This window comes from Hemicordylus capensis, chromosome 6, assembly GCF_027244095.1.
Source record: "Hemicordylus capensis ecotype Gifberg chromosome 6, rHemCap1.1.pri, whole genome shotgun sequence".
In the NCBI taxonomy this organism is placed as follows: domain Eukaryota; kingdom Metazoa; phylum Chordata; class Lepidosauria; order Squamata; family Cordylidae; genus Hemicordylus; species Hemicordylus capensis.
The window spans coordinates 88,330,967-88,346,035 of NC_069662.1; the positions used below are offsets into that span (position 1 = coordinate 88,330,967).

General features: G+C 43.0%; 1 protein-coding gene across 4 annotated transcripts in view; it reads right to left on the minus strand.

Annotated features, from left to right (window-relative positions):
* POU6F2 (POU class 6 homeobox 2) overlaps nucleotides 1–15,069 on the minus strand; it is a 559,658-nt gene that overhangs the window by 393,448 nt on the left and 151,141 nt on the right. For all 4 annotated transcript variants that reach the window (XM_053259876.1, XM_053259878.1, XM_053259879.1 and 1 more), the window contains one exon: nucleotides 889–1,060. In XM_053259876.1, coding sequence (XP_053115851.1) covers nucleotides 889–1,060 — 172 coding nt within the window. The remainder of the gene's footprint in view (nucleotides 1–888; nucleotides 1,061–15,069) is intronic.

The window sequence follows — 15,069 nt, forward strand, 5'->3', positions numbered from 1 at the left end:
ACAGGGTGTCACTGGTTTGAATGACAGGTGTCTGGGCTGGAGTTCCACTCTTCTTATTTTCATTTTGGATTTGAAACCAATATTTGCAAAAGGCTACATTTTGATTAGCTATTTATGCAGCTGTTTAAAATATACAGTGTATGTCATCCTGCATGGGGGGGGGGGCTTTTCTTTCTAACTGAAATTGTAGAACACAAATCTCAGCTAAAGATATCTTTTCATTTCCTTCACTTGAAAACCATGATAAATAATAACTCTTTAACAAATAATACTTTGAGAATGGCATAATAATAGCTAATAAAATGCAAAAGAGATACCATCTCTTTTCAAAGAGCTACAAACAAAACAAAAGAAAACCAAGACATTCTCTCAAGATGCACAAGAAAAGTTTACAGCAGACAGGAGTGTTAGGAGAGGTCGTTTTCACATGGATTTGCAAAGAAAATCTGAAGCTTTTGGCTGCCCACTCACAAGTTTCAATTTACACACACAATCCTTACAAAACTGAGCAACCCAAAATAAGAGATTACTTTTCTGGACTCGATGACAGCACCACAACGGAACATCCCAAAGACAAAAGGTAGTGATCTAGGAGCCACTGATGCAAGGATGGCATTGCTGACTATTCTAGAGCTATTCCAGAATATGTGGTTTGTGGGTCGCAGCTAAAGTCGTCAATGCAATGGCATTTATCAGACCAAACTTTTGCCAGTCAGTGAGCGCACTCTTTCAAGCAGGGCAGAGAAAGCTTGCGCGCACTCTTCCCCCAACAGAAGTTGGCTCCATCAAACGTTATCATCTGATCTGCTTCCTGTGCTCTCACATTCTGTGGCACCAACACAGAGGCAACTACAACACTCCAAACACGAAATACCTAGACAGACTTACCGAAGAGCTTGCTGGGAGTGTCCTCGTTGTCATTTGATTCCACAGGCACAAGCAGGGGCTCATTCAGCTTGTTGTCTGAAGCAGCTGCCTTGTCCTCACCTCTCAACTCTGCATTCATTTCACTCCGCAGTGACAGCAAGGGCTTACTGACTTGTCCAGCTATCATTGGATCCTAGGATTGGGGGGGAAAGAGTGAGGGGGGGAAAGTAGCAGCTTTGGTGTGCGTATTCTATCTCCCACTCCCTCTCTCTCTCTCCCTTTCTCTCTCTCTTACACACACACATACATACAAACACACACACACACACACACACCCTCTCTCCCTCTTTCTCTTATCTCTGGCTGCTCCTGCTGTTATTGCTGGCTGCAGTCAAGTGAAGAGCTATTACAGATCCAATGAGTTTTCCATTACTCCCCACCCTATTAAAGCTCAACTAGCATGTGAGAGATTCCGGATGCTTTGGAGAAAAACTTCAGTGAAAGCTACATAACCAATACAGCTTTAATTGCGGGGTGTGCTTCTTTGTGTGTATGTTTTTACACCTTGCTCTTTACTTTAATGCAGGATAGAGCGAGGAAATTGCTGCCAAGTGTAGTTCAGCAGTACATTTTTTTAAACCTATGAATGTCCTAGAGCACTCTCTCTCTCTCTCTCTCTCTCTCTCTCTCATTCTAAAAAAAAGTATCCTCACTTTTATAACATTAATATCAAATCAGAAGCAAAACAATACTCACAGTGCAAAAATGTTTTCATAACAATGCAAAGAAATAATTAACAAAAATAAAATAAAGGTATTTCATGTCATCACACACAATCAAGACAAGACAATGAAAGATTTACTCTTTTGTCTTTGGGTCCAAACCTCACACTGAAATATATATTAAAGATAATATGAGAAATACATATTAACATTTTAAAAAGACAAAACCGGCGAAGGATACTTACAAAATGTTTGCAATCATTCTTGTGTTTGGGACATTGTATTTCCATAATGCGTATGCACATATGTAAAATACATATCTGGTTTTTTGTTTCTAATTGTCTCCTGATTCTCTATTTTATCTTCCCATTCAGAGCAAATGGGGCGGGGGGCAGTTAGGACTTCCAAATACAATCTACCATTTGCTTTCCCACTAAATCATCAAAAACTGGAGGGGGGAGTAAAAAAAAGAATCAAGTGACCTTGTTGTGCTATCTGCCAACTATTTATTGCTAAGTTCATGCCTAAATGGTTCTTATGCAGAGAACAGGTGACCAGCACGCAAGTAGGTTGGTTAGCATGTTCCCTCTGCCCCAACCGCACATTGGTCGATGGTTGCCTATGGGTTTTTTAATGTATTCATGTCTGAAAAGTGAATTTGATATGACACATGATAATCTATGAAAATGTTAATCAATACAAATAGTTTAAGCTGTCATCGAATGCACTTCTTTAGTCAATACTCATATCGCCGAAAACAATGTCACTGTCACCAGGGTTTAATTTGCACAGCACTTAAATATTGGACTCTGTGCATCAATGCACTCTTCTTCAAATACTGTAGGTAAACACATTTTCTCCCTATTTAAGGCTGAAGCACTCAGCGCGCATTTAGTTCAAGCCGAATCCTCCCTTTTGAATACCTTGATAGGTCCACTGGAGGGCAAAATTAATACTTAATTGAATCTCACAGTCATCAAAATAATCAATACTTTTTTATTATTTATTCTTTACAGTCTGTTGACTGTTTCAAACCTCAGAGGGAATGGGGTGTGGGGGAAGGATTCATGGCTTTGAAACACTGTCATTTAACAAGGTAATTTTCAGTGGGACATTAGAGGTTGTGAAACATATAATAAAACAAAAATGGTGGCTTATAATAGGAAGAAAGAAAAGAATTATATTTCTGCCATCTAACAAAACAGGATAAATAAAAAAGAAGCAAGTGCAGGGAGAGAGAGAGAAGGGAGGGGAGGAGGGAGGGAGAGAGAGAGACTGGCTTTTGAAGGGTTTTATCATATCAAGAGCAGAGCTGAGCTTTCATAATGCTGACATTTCTCATCCTGACAATCCTAAACAAGTGGAAAGGATGAGATCGGAGATATCATCTTTCATCACATTCCCCAGCTTAAGAACCAACATGACAGCTTCTCTCCCCTTTACACTGTTAATTACTAAATAAAATACTACTCTCTGTCAGCATTAGATTATTGCAGATAGGAACCACTAACATTACTCCATTGTTGATGTGTGTTTTTTTGTTTCTTTTCTTTTCTTTTCTTTTTTAAAGCCCAATGATACCTACCTTGAGCTTTTCAGAAAATATTGGACTTCCGTCGACATAATTGAAACGTAATCAGTTAAATCGATGGGGCCAATTCGCATCATTTTCAGATGCAGTTCCTAGTATTTATGATGTATTAATTGCTATGAATCTGATAGGCATTTTTTAGAAATGTGGGGTGTACAGAGCTAGACATTCATGAGCTTTGATTAATTTTTTCTCTAAGTAATCTGTATTTAAGTAATGTATTTTGAGAGCATCTCCTCCATGGGCCAGTTTGGACAAAGCTTTCGGACCAGCCCCACTTCCACATGATTAACATAGGAACATAGGAAACTGCCATATACTGAGTCAGACCATTGGTCTATCTAGCTCAGTATTGTCTTCACAGACTGGCAGCGGCTTCTCCAAGGTTGCAGGCAGGAAGCTCTCTCAGCCCTGTCTTGGACAAATTGTGGAAATGGACGTCGGACGTAACCCCCCCACCCCCACGATTACCTGATGTGCCTTGAAATCCCCTACCCCCAAGTTACAGTACTACCTGCATATACTTCATAACCTTGTGGGTTTCCAAATCCTTGTGTGTAAATCTTTGTAGATATATCATGTACAAACAACCACTTTGTATATAATTGTGCTTTGGCAACGTACTGTATGCTTTGGTAGTTTGTTGGTTCAATAAAAAAATCATATCCTATTAAAAAAAATAATCTTGTCCTATCTTGGAGAAGCCAGGGAGGGAACTTGAAACCTTATGCTCTTCCCAGAGCGGCTTCATCCCCTGAGGGGAATATCTTACAGTGTTCACACATCAAGTCTCCCATTCAGATGCAACCAGGGCAGACCCTGCTTAGCTATGGGGACAAGTCATGCTTGCTACCACAAGACCAGCTCTCCTCTCATGACATGAGCGTGCCCTGAATGTGCACATCTCCCATGTAGTGGGTAGTTCCTTAATACATGGGGGTAGTTTGTCTGAACTGTCCCTCTGCATATACTACAAAGTAATATTTGGAGCATGTGTAGAGGGATGATTCGTTGGCATGGTGCAGGGGGAGTTGTGAATGTTCACGATGTGCTCACATCTCGCTCCCATTAAAGCAGGGCCTGTTGGAAAGTGATGTTCAAACCAGTCCTGTGATGTGCTACACTCAGGCAGTTTATTATCCAGCTCATTTGCATCCTGGTTTGTTAATCAAAGGAAACGGTTATGTATATTGTTACCCTAATTCACCTCACAACAACCCTTTGAGGTAGGTTAGGCTGAAAAGCAGCTCAGCCTCCCAGCAAGTTACATAGGAAGCTGCCATATACTGAGTCAGACCATAGGTCCATCTAGCTCAGTATTGTCTACCCAGACTGGCAGCAGCTTCTCCAAGGTTGCAGGCAGGAATCTCTCTCAGCCCTATCTTGGAGAAGCCAGGGAGGGAACTTGGAACCTTCTGCTCATCCCAGAGCGGCTCCATCCCCTGAGGGGAATATCTTACAGTGCCCACACATCTAGTCTCTCATTCATATGCAACCAGGGCGGACCCTGCTTAGCTAAGGGGACAAGTCATGCTTGCTACCACAAGACCAGCTCTCCTCTTTGCATGGTTGAGCCATAATTTGTTTTATATGATTTAAGATTTCAATTGTTTGTAAACTGCCCAGAGATTTTATATGGCACATTATATAAATGCAATAAAGAAACAATTACATTATTTTTTGTAAGGCAAATAAGATATGTTCTGCAAGGTACAGCCCACATTCCCACTAATTTTGAATGGAACCCTCCTTTGATTTCAAACTACTGAACAGTATGCCTTCTGCCCTATACACAGTTCACCTTACTTAAGGTCCAGCTCTTTAGCCCTCTTCAGAAATTATCAAAACGGGGGGTGCTGTACTCACACACAGAATCCTCTAGAGCGCACTCTGAATCTCCACTCCTTTGCTGATGCGCTCAGAAGCCCCACCTTCTCTGTCCATTATTATAGCATTTGTCTGCAGAGACAAACACTGTACTCACGGTCAGATTCATTTTGTGATGCAGAACACTGGGGTGGGGCTTCAGAATGTGTTCTCGGGGATGCTGTATGTGACTACAATATGCTGAGTTTTTACAACATCTAAAGGGGCCCTTTTGATTCAAGCCAGTTATACCCAATCTTAAAATCTGCACTGGTATATCTGTATGCAGTGCCATCATAATAGTTCTGTAATGCTAATATAAGCTTGTCCCAAATGGTAACATTTGGGGGGGGAGGGGAGGGAGCCATCCTAAATATTATTTGCTGACACAGCAGGCTTAGCATCAGCCTTAAACAAAATCTACTTAAATCCTGCATCTCACCTTTACTGGGTTACAGTGCAATGAAAGACGCTGCTTTGTGCATATAGCCTTTTGCACTCACAGAGCTTCTCCAGCACTGAACTGAATAAGAAGGCTTTTTGAGAGTGGTGTCCAAAAAGGGATTGTTGAAGAAGGGCAAAATAGCATCAATGCCTTTCAGTTATGGCTAAAACTTGCACTGGTGTCATTGTGAACAAATCCTTCCAAAAGATCATGAAAATGTTCTTGTGAAAACTTCCACCATTGTACACATCTAGGAATTACATACAATTAACATTGATGGCAATAACAGCCACAACAACAACAACAACAGGCTAAATGGAGACAACACTGAGGTTGTTTCACAGCAACTCAATTGAGTTCATCTGTTTCCCAAAAAAAAAAAAAAAAAAGAGGTTATCATAGAGGGATTCAGAAAATGTGACCAAAATATCAGAGACAGGTATATTTTTAATACATGAAATATATATTTCAAAAATAGAGGTTCTTGCTATTATTTTTTATGACTATCATTATTACTCTGAACTGTACCATTTACAACAACCTTGTAAGGAAGTTCAATACTCTATCCCCAGATTGCTGATAGAGGAACTGAGGCTAAGAGGCTTGCCCAGGGCTACCTACTGTACATCCAAAGCACATGCCACTGGGTCAGCAAGATGCAGTCCCAGCTGGGGATGGGCAGTGAGACTCTCAATGACAAACATGTGGCAAACCAGAAAAGAGGAGGAAGAACTTCTGCCTCTCATCAATAACAGTTCACCCAAACAGCAAGAGCAGGGAGATGATGGAGAGATACAGGGACCACTAGGGATCCTGCAGACCCAGTCTCACAAGAGCAGCAACAGTGTCAAACTAATGCTGTGTGTGTGTGTGTGTGTGTGTGTGTGTGTGTGTGAGAGAGAGAGAGAGAGAGAGAGAGAGAGAGAGAGAGAGAGAGAGAGAGAGAGAATGAATGAATGAATGAATGAATGAATGAATGAATGAATTTCAATACTCACTCCTTCCCCTGGAAGTCCTCTGTGTCACCTGACAATATGTCCTTTAGGGCTGTGTGACGCTCAGGGACATTTTTTCAAGTGTCACAAAGAGCTTTCTGGGGAAGAGAAGGTCATTGAAATTTGTCCCCACCGCTGAGCCAGCAGTGGAGCTGTGCTAGTTGACCTTTTGAGAAGCAATAGTGCTTCTCCTTTTGCACCAGTGCTTCATTAGTCAGGATGTCAGCAGGAGTTTACAGCAGAGGCAATATCTGAATCAGGGACCATTACTTCTAGTAATACTGTTTTTGAAATACTTCATTTCTGCTCATTTTTCCAAGTAGAAATGGGTCTTAATTATTGTGAATGATTATATAAATAATGGCTGCAGTCCAAAGCTTCATGCAGGCAAGAGTCATGCAATCTGTATCCCTTATAATTAACCCGTCCTGACCTTCTCCCCGATCACTACCAACACAACACCCAGCTTAAAACCTCAGATAGGGCAGAACATTTTGGACAAACTTTGTACCAAAGATGTCATTCTGGGCCCAGGGACACTGCTAGGTACTTAAAAGATCCAGGTCCTGGGACCACAGTTCCCATTTTCATAATTAAACTCAATCATATCCCCCCACAAAATAATTATGTATTTTTTTAAAGTCTGTAATATTCTAATACAGAACCTGTGAAGGTGGAAGCAGCAGAGAGCTAGGTAAGAATAGCAGCTCTCTTCCATGCCCTGTTCAGGCTCCTCCTGTGCTGCTCTTCCTTTCTGGTCTTGGAGGTGCTCAGGGGCTGATGAGATTCAGGGCTCTGAGCAATTCATTAGGGACCCATGCCGAATGGGCCACCCCCTAAAGATGCCCCTGTCTGGGACCTAATCTCTCTGGCTCCAGTCTCTCATGGCAATTCTAGAAGTGACAAGGGAATGCTGGTTCTTCTGATCTTTAAAGTCCACTGACAGGATCTGCATATCTTCAAGCACACCTCTTCTGAGATATTTCCTCTGCCCTGACACCTCCTAAGATCAAGTGTGATGCCCTTACTCCAACAGGGCCTTTACATTTGTTGCTCCAGGACTCTGAATGAACTCCCCAAGAAGGTGTGCCAATGCATTTTCCTCTTTAGGTCCTGGAAACAATGCAAGGCACTACTTTTTAGGGCTACGTTTTGTTTAACTCTCAGGCTTAATTTTCACAAAAGCAGATGAGCTGATAGATACCTCTTTCTGGGCTGGGCTGCAGGTAAGCACAGAGAAACATAGAAAAGTAGCATGTCAAGGAGAAAGCTAGGTTAGAACCCTTCTCTCTGTCATCTATTTTTTATGTGTAGATAATATCTTTGTACAAAAGAACATGCAATAATGTGAGTTCCACCTCAGTCTGAAGTGGTACAGCCCAGAGAATCTTAGGCCTCAGAGTGCTTTTTATAGTACCATGTCTATGGTTTAATTACTTATTTTTAGTTGTTTCATAGATCTAGATTTTGTATGCTGCCTCAAATATAGAATGAGTTGGTGTATGTATGTATGTAAAGGTAAAGTCATGCCATCGAGTCGGTGTCGACTTCTGGTGCCCACAGAGCTCTGTGGTTTTCCTTGGTAGAATACAGGAGGGGTTTACCATTGTCTCCTCCCGCACAGTATGAGATGATGCCTTTCAGCATCTTCTTATATCGCTGCTGAGCCCCTGGTGAGCGCAGTGGTAAAACTGCCGCCCTGTAACCAGAAGGTTACAAGTTCGATCCTGACCAGGGGGCTCAAGGTTGACTCAGCCTTCCATCCTTCCGAGGTTGGTAAAATGAGTACCCAGAATGTTGGGGGCAATATGCTAAATCATTGTAAACCGCTTAGAGAGCTTCAGCTATAGAGCGGTATATAAATGTAAGTGCTATTGCTATTGCTGCCCAATATAGGTGTTTCCAATAGTCTGGGAAACATACCAGTGGGGATTCGAACCGGCAGCCTCTTGCTCCCTAGGCAAGTTACTTCCCCACTGTGCCATTAGGTGGCTTATGTATGTATAAATAACCTCTCTCCAAAATGGTACCATGTATGTGCACTGTTAAGATAGAGAGTCCTCCCTACCAACAGAGGGAGCTGCAGGAACAGCATTATCTGACTTGGTGAGAGACTGGAAGCACAGCTCCATGGTACAGGTCAGAGAGCTAAGGGAGGAAGGAGTCTGTGTAACTGCTACATAACATTATCAATAAAGCTTGAGTAAGAGCAACCAGGTCTCTGTATTCGTTGAGCAGATTATGCAGCATTAAAACATAAAATATTTCATAGAGCAAATGCTCAAGAAAGACTGCATCAATGTGGGCTTGGCACTATTTGGGGGAAGGTCTTCCTGCCATGGGCACTAAAGGAGGAGGCACACCAAGTGAAGGACACAATGCACAGGAGGCTGGCTAGGATGACCTCCCCGCCCCCCCGCAAAAAACCCCACCCCAAACCAAAAACCTAAGGCTGGACCTACCCAGCAACTGCACAGAACAGTTTCAAAGATGTTCATTTCCTTAAAATTTTGTAATGAATGAATGCCTTTCTTTTAAAAACAGTTTTCTTGTCAATCCCATTCATCTCTTTTCTTTTTAAAAAAAACTCTTCTGGAGACTGACTATGAATAAACAAATGCCATCAATCAACTTAAGTGTTGCCAGTTAGGGTGAAGCATATGACAATTATACACAGTTATTTTAGTATCACACAGACTATTAGCATGTATTAAATGAACATGCTGCTACTGCCTGATCCTCCGGGCATCCCCAATTGTGCTATCACCACTGAAAGAAATGAGATTTAGGATGGCACAGCATTTGAAGATGAGGCTGTCACTCACTAGCAAAACCGGCAAAGGGCAAAAATCTGCATAAAGAGTGACACATTTTTGAGAAAAACTATGAAGGCTATCAAGTTTTGTTCCTTGAACTGTGTTATGTAGTACTACCTAACTCTTGACAATGCTTATCCAGAGCAAAACAGCAATATTTATGAAGATTTCCATGCACGAGTACAAACTAAGATGACAATACACTGTAAGTGCCACTGCACTTATTGTGAGTTGTTTTGCTGCTAAAACTTAACAAACGTAGCTACTCTTCTCGAAATTGTCTTTTTCGCCAGTACAGGTCAGATGTTTATCTGCACATGTGAGGAGGTGGGAACAGGATCATGGCCACAAGCATCCACTGATCCTCCCCCTACATCTGTTCAGTGGAACATCTGAAAATGCCTACACACAGACCTTTCCTATTCACAGCTATGTGGTTGTGTACAGTGCCTATGTGTATATAGTTTGTACACACGCAGGCTCTTTGAGAAATTCCACTAAGCCAGAACCGCACAACATGAGGTCCGGGAGCTGTATTCAGCCTGCAGGGATTATTATTGTTATTTTTTGCTGGTCCCCAGGTAAGACTATCCTGTAGGAACAGTGGGAGCCATGAAGAGCTCTTGGTTTGTCCCCCTGATGAGCAGAAGGGGCTCAGTGCAGTTGGGTGCTTGAGACCAGATGAAATGCATGTCGCAGCAACGGACTATCGAGCAAGTGAGTCTGTTTCTGCTGCTTGTGCTGAAGCAGCAGCAATGGATAGAGCGGGCTGGAACAGCGGCAGCAGCAGCAGCAGCAGGCAGGCATAGGCAGAGTGCATCCCGGAAAGCCAGATGGTCAGTTTCCTCTTCTCTGAGTTGGGCCATCCTCTCTGAAAGCTGCCTTACAAATCCATCCTATGCATGTTGACCTGGAAATATGTCCCATGGTGTCCCCAGTATGCCTTACTCCTAAGTAAGCATGCCTAGGATTGCAGCCTGAAAGCAATAGCGATTTAGAGAGAGACCTAAATAATGATTTAGAAACCCCTGCTAACTGAACCAAGAGGCACCTCTTAAAGTGGCGATTCTCTTATATTTAGCAAGTGGAGAGCAACTGGCCCTATCCAACCCCAGCACAGCATCCCTCCTGTGGCTGCTGTTGGTGTCTACCTTATGTTTCTTTTTAGACTGTGAGCTCCCTCGGGACACGGAACCATATTTATCTATCTATCTATGTAAAATGCTTTGGAAACTTTTGTTAAAAAGTGGTATATAAGTAGTAGTAGTAGTAGTAGTAGTAGTACATAGGAACACAGGCACCTGCCATATACTGAGTCAGACCATGGGTCTATCTAGCTCAGTATTGTCTTCACAGACTGGAAGTGGCTTCTCCAAGGTTGCCGGCAAGAATCTCTCTCAGCCCTATCTTGGAGAAGCCAGGGAGGGAACTTGGAACCTTCTGCTCTTTCCAGAGCGGCTCCATCCCCTGAGTGCTCATACATCAAGTAGTAGTAGTAGTAATAGTAGTAGTAGAGATGGGAGGACTTAGCATTTGTTTGGAGCTGGGATGCAGTCTAAGTGTACCACTGACTGAGTAAAGATGGCCTATTTTCTGACCATTGTCCTCCATTAAACTTGTGGGTCCCTTGTGGGAGAAAGGTCCTTCCTCTCTACATACATTCAGATGAACAGGGCTATAGTTACTCTGTGTGGTGCAGTTGGATCTTTATTACTTATTACTATTCCCTCCCCCTAGATAAAACCGGTCTGAAAGAGTAATGTGGTAAGATAAGGAGGCTGTTCTCACACGCAGGCAAAACCAGGCTACTGCAGCCAAGCCCAGTTTTGCCTACATGTGAGAACCGCCAGGATCATGTCCATTCTCAGCGGCGCCTCGGTGGCAAATCCACCTCCGGCGCCACCCTCTTAAACAGGGTTGAGAGAGCGATTGCTCCCTTAACCCTGTTTTTCTGCTTTTCTGCCAGCACCCGCTGGTCTGGTAAACTGCAGGGCTCCCAGCCAGCTTCAGGGAGGGGAGGGGAAGGTGATCCCCATAATTCACCATGTACTCGTGCAGTGCATTATGGGAGGGAAGCGAGTGGGGCAACACATCCTGGCACCCTGAACCTTCAATCGTCAATCAGCCATCAGTCGTTCGGGCCCAACAAACAGGAATGGATCGTCTGCAGGGAGGTAAGCGTTTTAAGGCTTCCTCCCCACTGAACCTGTAGCCCTTTCTCACCAATCGTGAGAAAGGGCTCGATGTTTAACTAAGGTGGTAGGTGGGGCACAAGGAAACCCAATGGAAGTGTATTTGGTTAGATTAGCAGAATTAGTTCATGACCCCTCTTTAGGCTGACCATTTTTTCAAAGGGATGCATCTTCTATGGTTTAAGAGCTCTGAGGAAGAGAAATAGGAACATAGAAACATAGGGACATAGTAAGCTGCCATATACTAAGTCAGACCATAGGTCTATCTTGCTCAGTATCGTCTACACAGACTGGCAGCAGCTTCTCCAAGATTACAGGCAGGAATCTCATTCAGCCCTATCTTGGAGATATATCATGTACAAACAACCACTTTGTATATAATTGTGCTTTGGTAACATACTGTATGCTTTGGTAGTTTGTTAGTTCAATAAAAAAAATCTTGTCCTATTAAAAAAAAGTATTGTCCTATCTTGGAGATGCCAGGGAGGGAACTTGGAACCTAGATGCTCTTCCCAAAGCGGCTCCATCCCCTAAGGGAAAGATCTTAAAGTGCTCACACATCAAGTCTCCCATTCATATGCAACTAGGGTGGACCCTGCTTAGCTAAGGGGACAAGTCATCCTTGCTACCACAAGACCAGCTCTCCTCTCCCAGATATGCAGATACTGCCAAAATTCAAGAGGTGCAGATACTTCCTTCTGTGTGGGAGTCCTTTATACTTATAGGGGTTTTGTAAAGATAGACAAGATGTGGCATATATGAAGCACTATATAAATGTTAAGTAATATTATTATTACTGGTTGATTAGAAGCCACTTTTTATTTCTTCCAGCTGCCTATCTTAGCCTTGGCTGGAAGATCCAGTTTCTATATTGTATATAAGTGGGACAAGAGATTGTCTGGGTAACTTTTCTCCACTCACTGTAACACATGATATTGTCAAGCTGTTGTCAGACTTTTCATAAGCAAACCATTTCAATGTGAAAATAATGCTGAGGGTGAACCTCTTCCCTCACTCACTGTTAATTGCTCTTTCCACCCTGTTCACAGTCCTGATCAGCTGCTGCTTTGCAACCATTTAAGACAAAAACCCTTCTTTCTGACTTTACTATTCCAGCCTCTCAACATCATGAAGTCAGCATAACACCACTGCATAGCCAGTTAGATTTGGTATGTGACAATATCAGGGCCTCAGTTCAGAGTGAGGGCAAGAAAGACTGCACTCTCTAGTCTATAGAAGTCTCTCTGTCAGTCATGGAACATGTAAGAAATTTAACAGCTGAGGATCGGAGGAGGTTTTCATCTGTGCTCATTTGTTTATTTAACTGAGGGTGGTGTGTTACACAGAAACATCTTGAGGCCATTCACACAATCGAAAACTGTGTTCTACCCTGGTTTGGGATCTGTTTGTACTCCCAATTTTTGATTGTGTGGAAGCAAGGTTAGAGGAAAACCTGGGTAGCTTTTTCTCCAACCTTGCTTCCACACAATCACTTCTACCCAGGTTTTCCTCTAACCTTGCTTCCACACTGGAGATTCTTTACTGTGGTTAGCACAGCTATGGTTTTGTGTTGTATCTGAACCCAACCATTGTAAAATATGAGACAGCTCTCAAGGAGTTACAGAATCCCTACATAAAATGCGTGTTGATATAAGAAGTAACATGCAACTTACATGTAGATTATCACAGCCTATGACTTATAGCAGGGATTCTCAACGTTGGGTCCCCAGATGTTAGTGGACTTCAACTCCCATAATCCCCAGCCCCAGTGGCCTTTGGTTGGGGATTATGGGAGTTGAATAACATCTGGAGACCAAACGTTGAGAATCCCTGATTTACAGACACTCCCCCCGGGATTTGTTTGTTTGTTTGTTTTGCATTTATGATTAGTGTGAAGCTCTGGGAGGATTAGTGTTGGGAGAGCGGGCTTAGTCCGTTCTCCACACACACAAGGAGAGCGCTCGTCTTAGGCGGCCGGATTGGCAGCCCACACAACTACCAGCTCCGTCACGGAGCCGGTAGGGGTGGTGGGGATCAGGGTCCGCCTGGCCCCTGGAAGTCCCAGCATGGCCCGCTCGAGTGTGCAGGGCATGCTGGGGATGTTAGAGGTTGTTGATATTTACCCACAATAGGTAAAACAGCAGAGCACTAAGGAATGAGCACACACTCCAGTTACAGAGTAGGTAGCAGAGGATGGTTTGGATATTGCAGCTGTTTAGAGAAAACACATGGAGATCCTTGTATGACTAAACACTAAATATTTATTGGTTAAATACACTTAGATAGGAAAGACCTATCTCTAATCTAAAGGATTACATAGTGGATAGGTAAGGAGAGAGAGAGAGATGTTTCCATCTGCTCTCTAGGAGGAAAGGAAGGATTGTGGCTCAGCACAGGAAGTGCTGCAGAGTCAGTTCAGAGGTCATAGAGTAGGGACAGATAGGGAGACCCTGACTCACTGTCTCTACTCCCAATGCCCCTAGGACAGTTGGTGCAAAATTAGGACAGTTGGTGCAAAAGGTCGATGCACTGGAAGTTCATCTCCAACAGGGGAAACCCCTGCAGCCAGAAGGCTTGATGAAGGCTCTCGGTCGGGGGTCTTCTCATGAGTTGGTGCAACACGGAGATGCATCATCACATCTCATGACCCGAAAATCCAGGTTAGCGGAGCACTCGCTCCACTAACCTGGGTTAAGGGGAGGGGTTTTTAGGCAGGCTAGCCACCAGAGAATCACCGGGCTCATTCTTATGACGGCGAAAAATTGGGCTGGGCTGCATTAGCCCGCTTTCGTGCGTTCATGTGAATAGCTTCAGTATATATTAACTGGAAACCATGTCTAATTAGAGCTTCCCAGATCATGTATATGCACAAAAACAACAAGCAAGCAAGCAAACAAACAAACAAACAAACAAACAAACAAACAAAACAAGAAAAACGCCCATATTATAATCTCCAAACAGATTGCATGTTATTTCCCACATGCCTTTAGTACAACTGCAGATTGTATCAGTGGCTACACTGACTGACTATGCATAAATGATAGGGTTGCCATAGAACATGAAGGTCCTATGGGAGGGACAGGGGCAAAGGGAGGGGCAAAGGGAGGGGCATGGGGAAAGACTGTAAGAATGTATTGGAGTTAACTGAGAACAGTGAAGGGCTGAGATGGAGTAAAACTGAACTCACGGGGCAGTTGGGAATATTAGGAAGCGTCTGATGCATACTCATGGAGGTCTGAGGGCTGGGTATACACATTCATTAAAATTTCAAAGATTACATTAAAATAAACTCAAAGATTAATATGGGCTATGATAAAAGCAGCCCCTTTCATTATCACATAAATTGCATGAATTTGTAGGTACATCTGGAATGTGGCTTCCAGTTGTACCTACGTCTGGAAAGTCTAGGAACAGTATCAAAACTGAAAACTAGTTTTCATTAAACAACATATACCCTTTTTTTTAAACATAGACTCAATTTGTATATTATATTCATAAATTGCAGAATTGGCTGTACTAAGCCTTTGAACTGGCAGCGGGTTCCACAAAGTACTCAATCACTACATACACTGAAG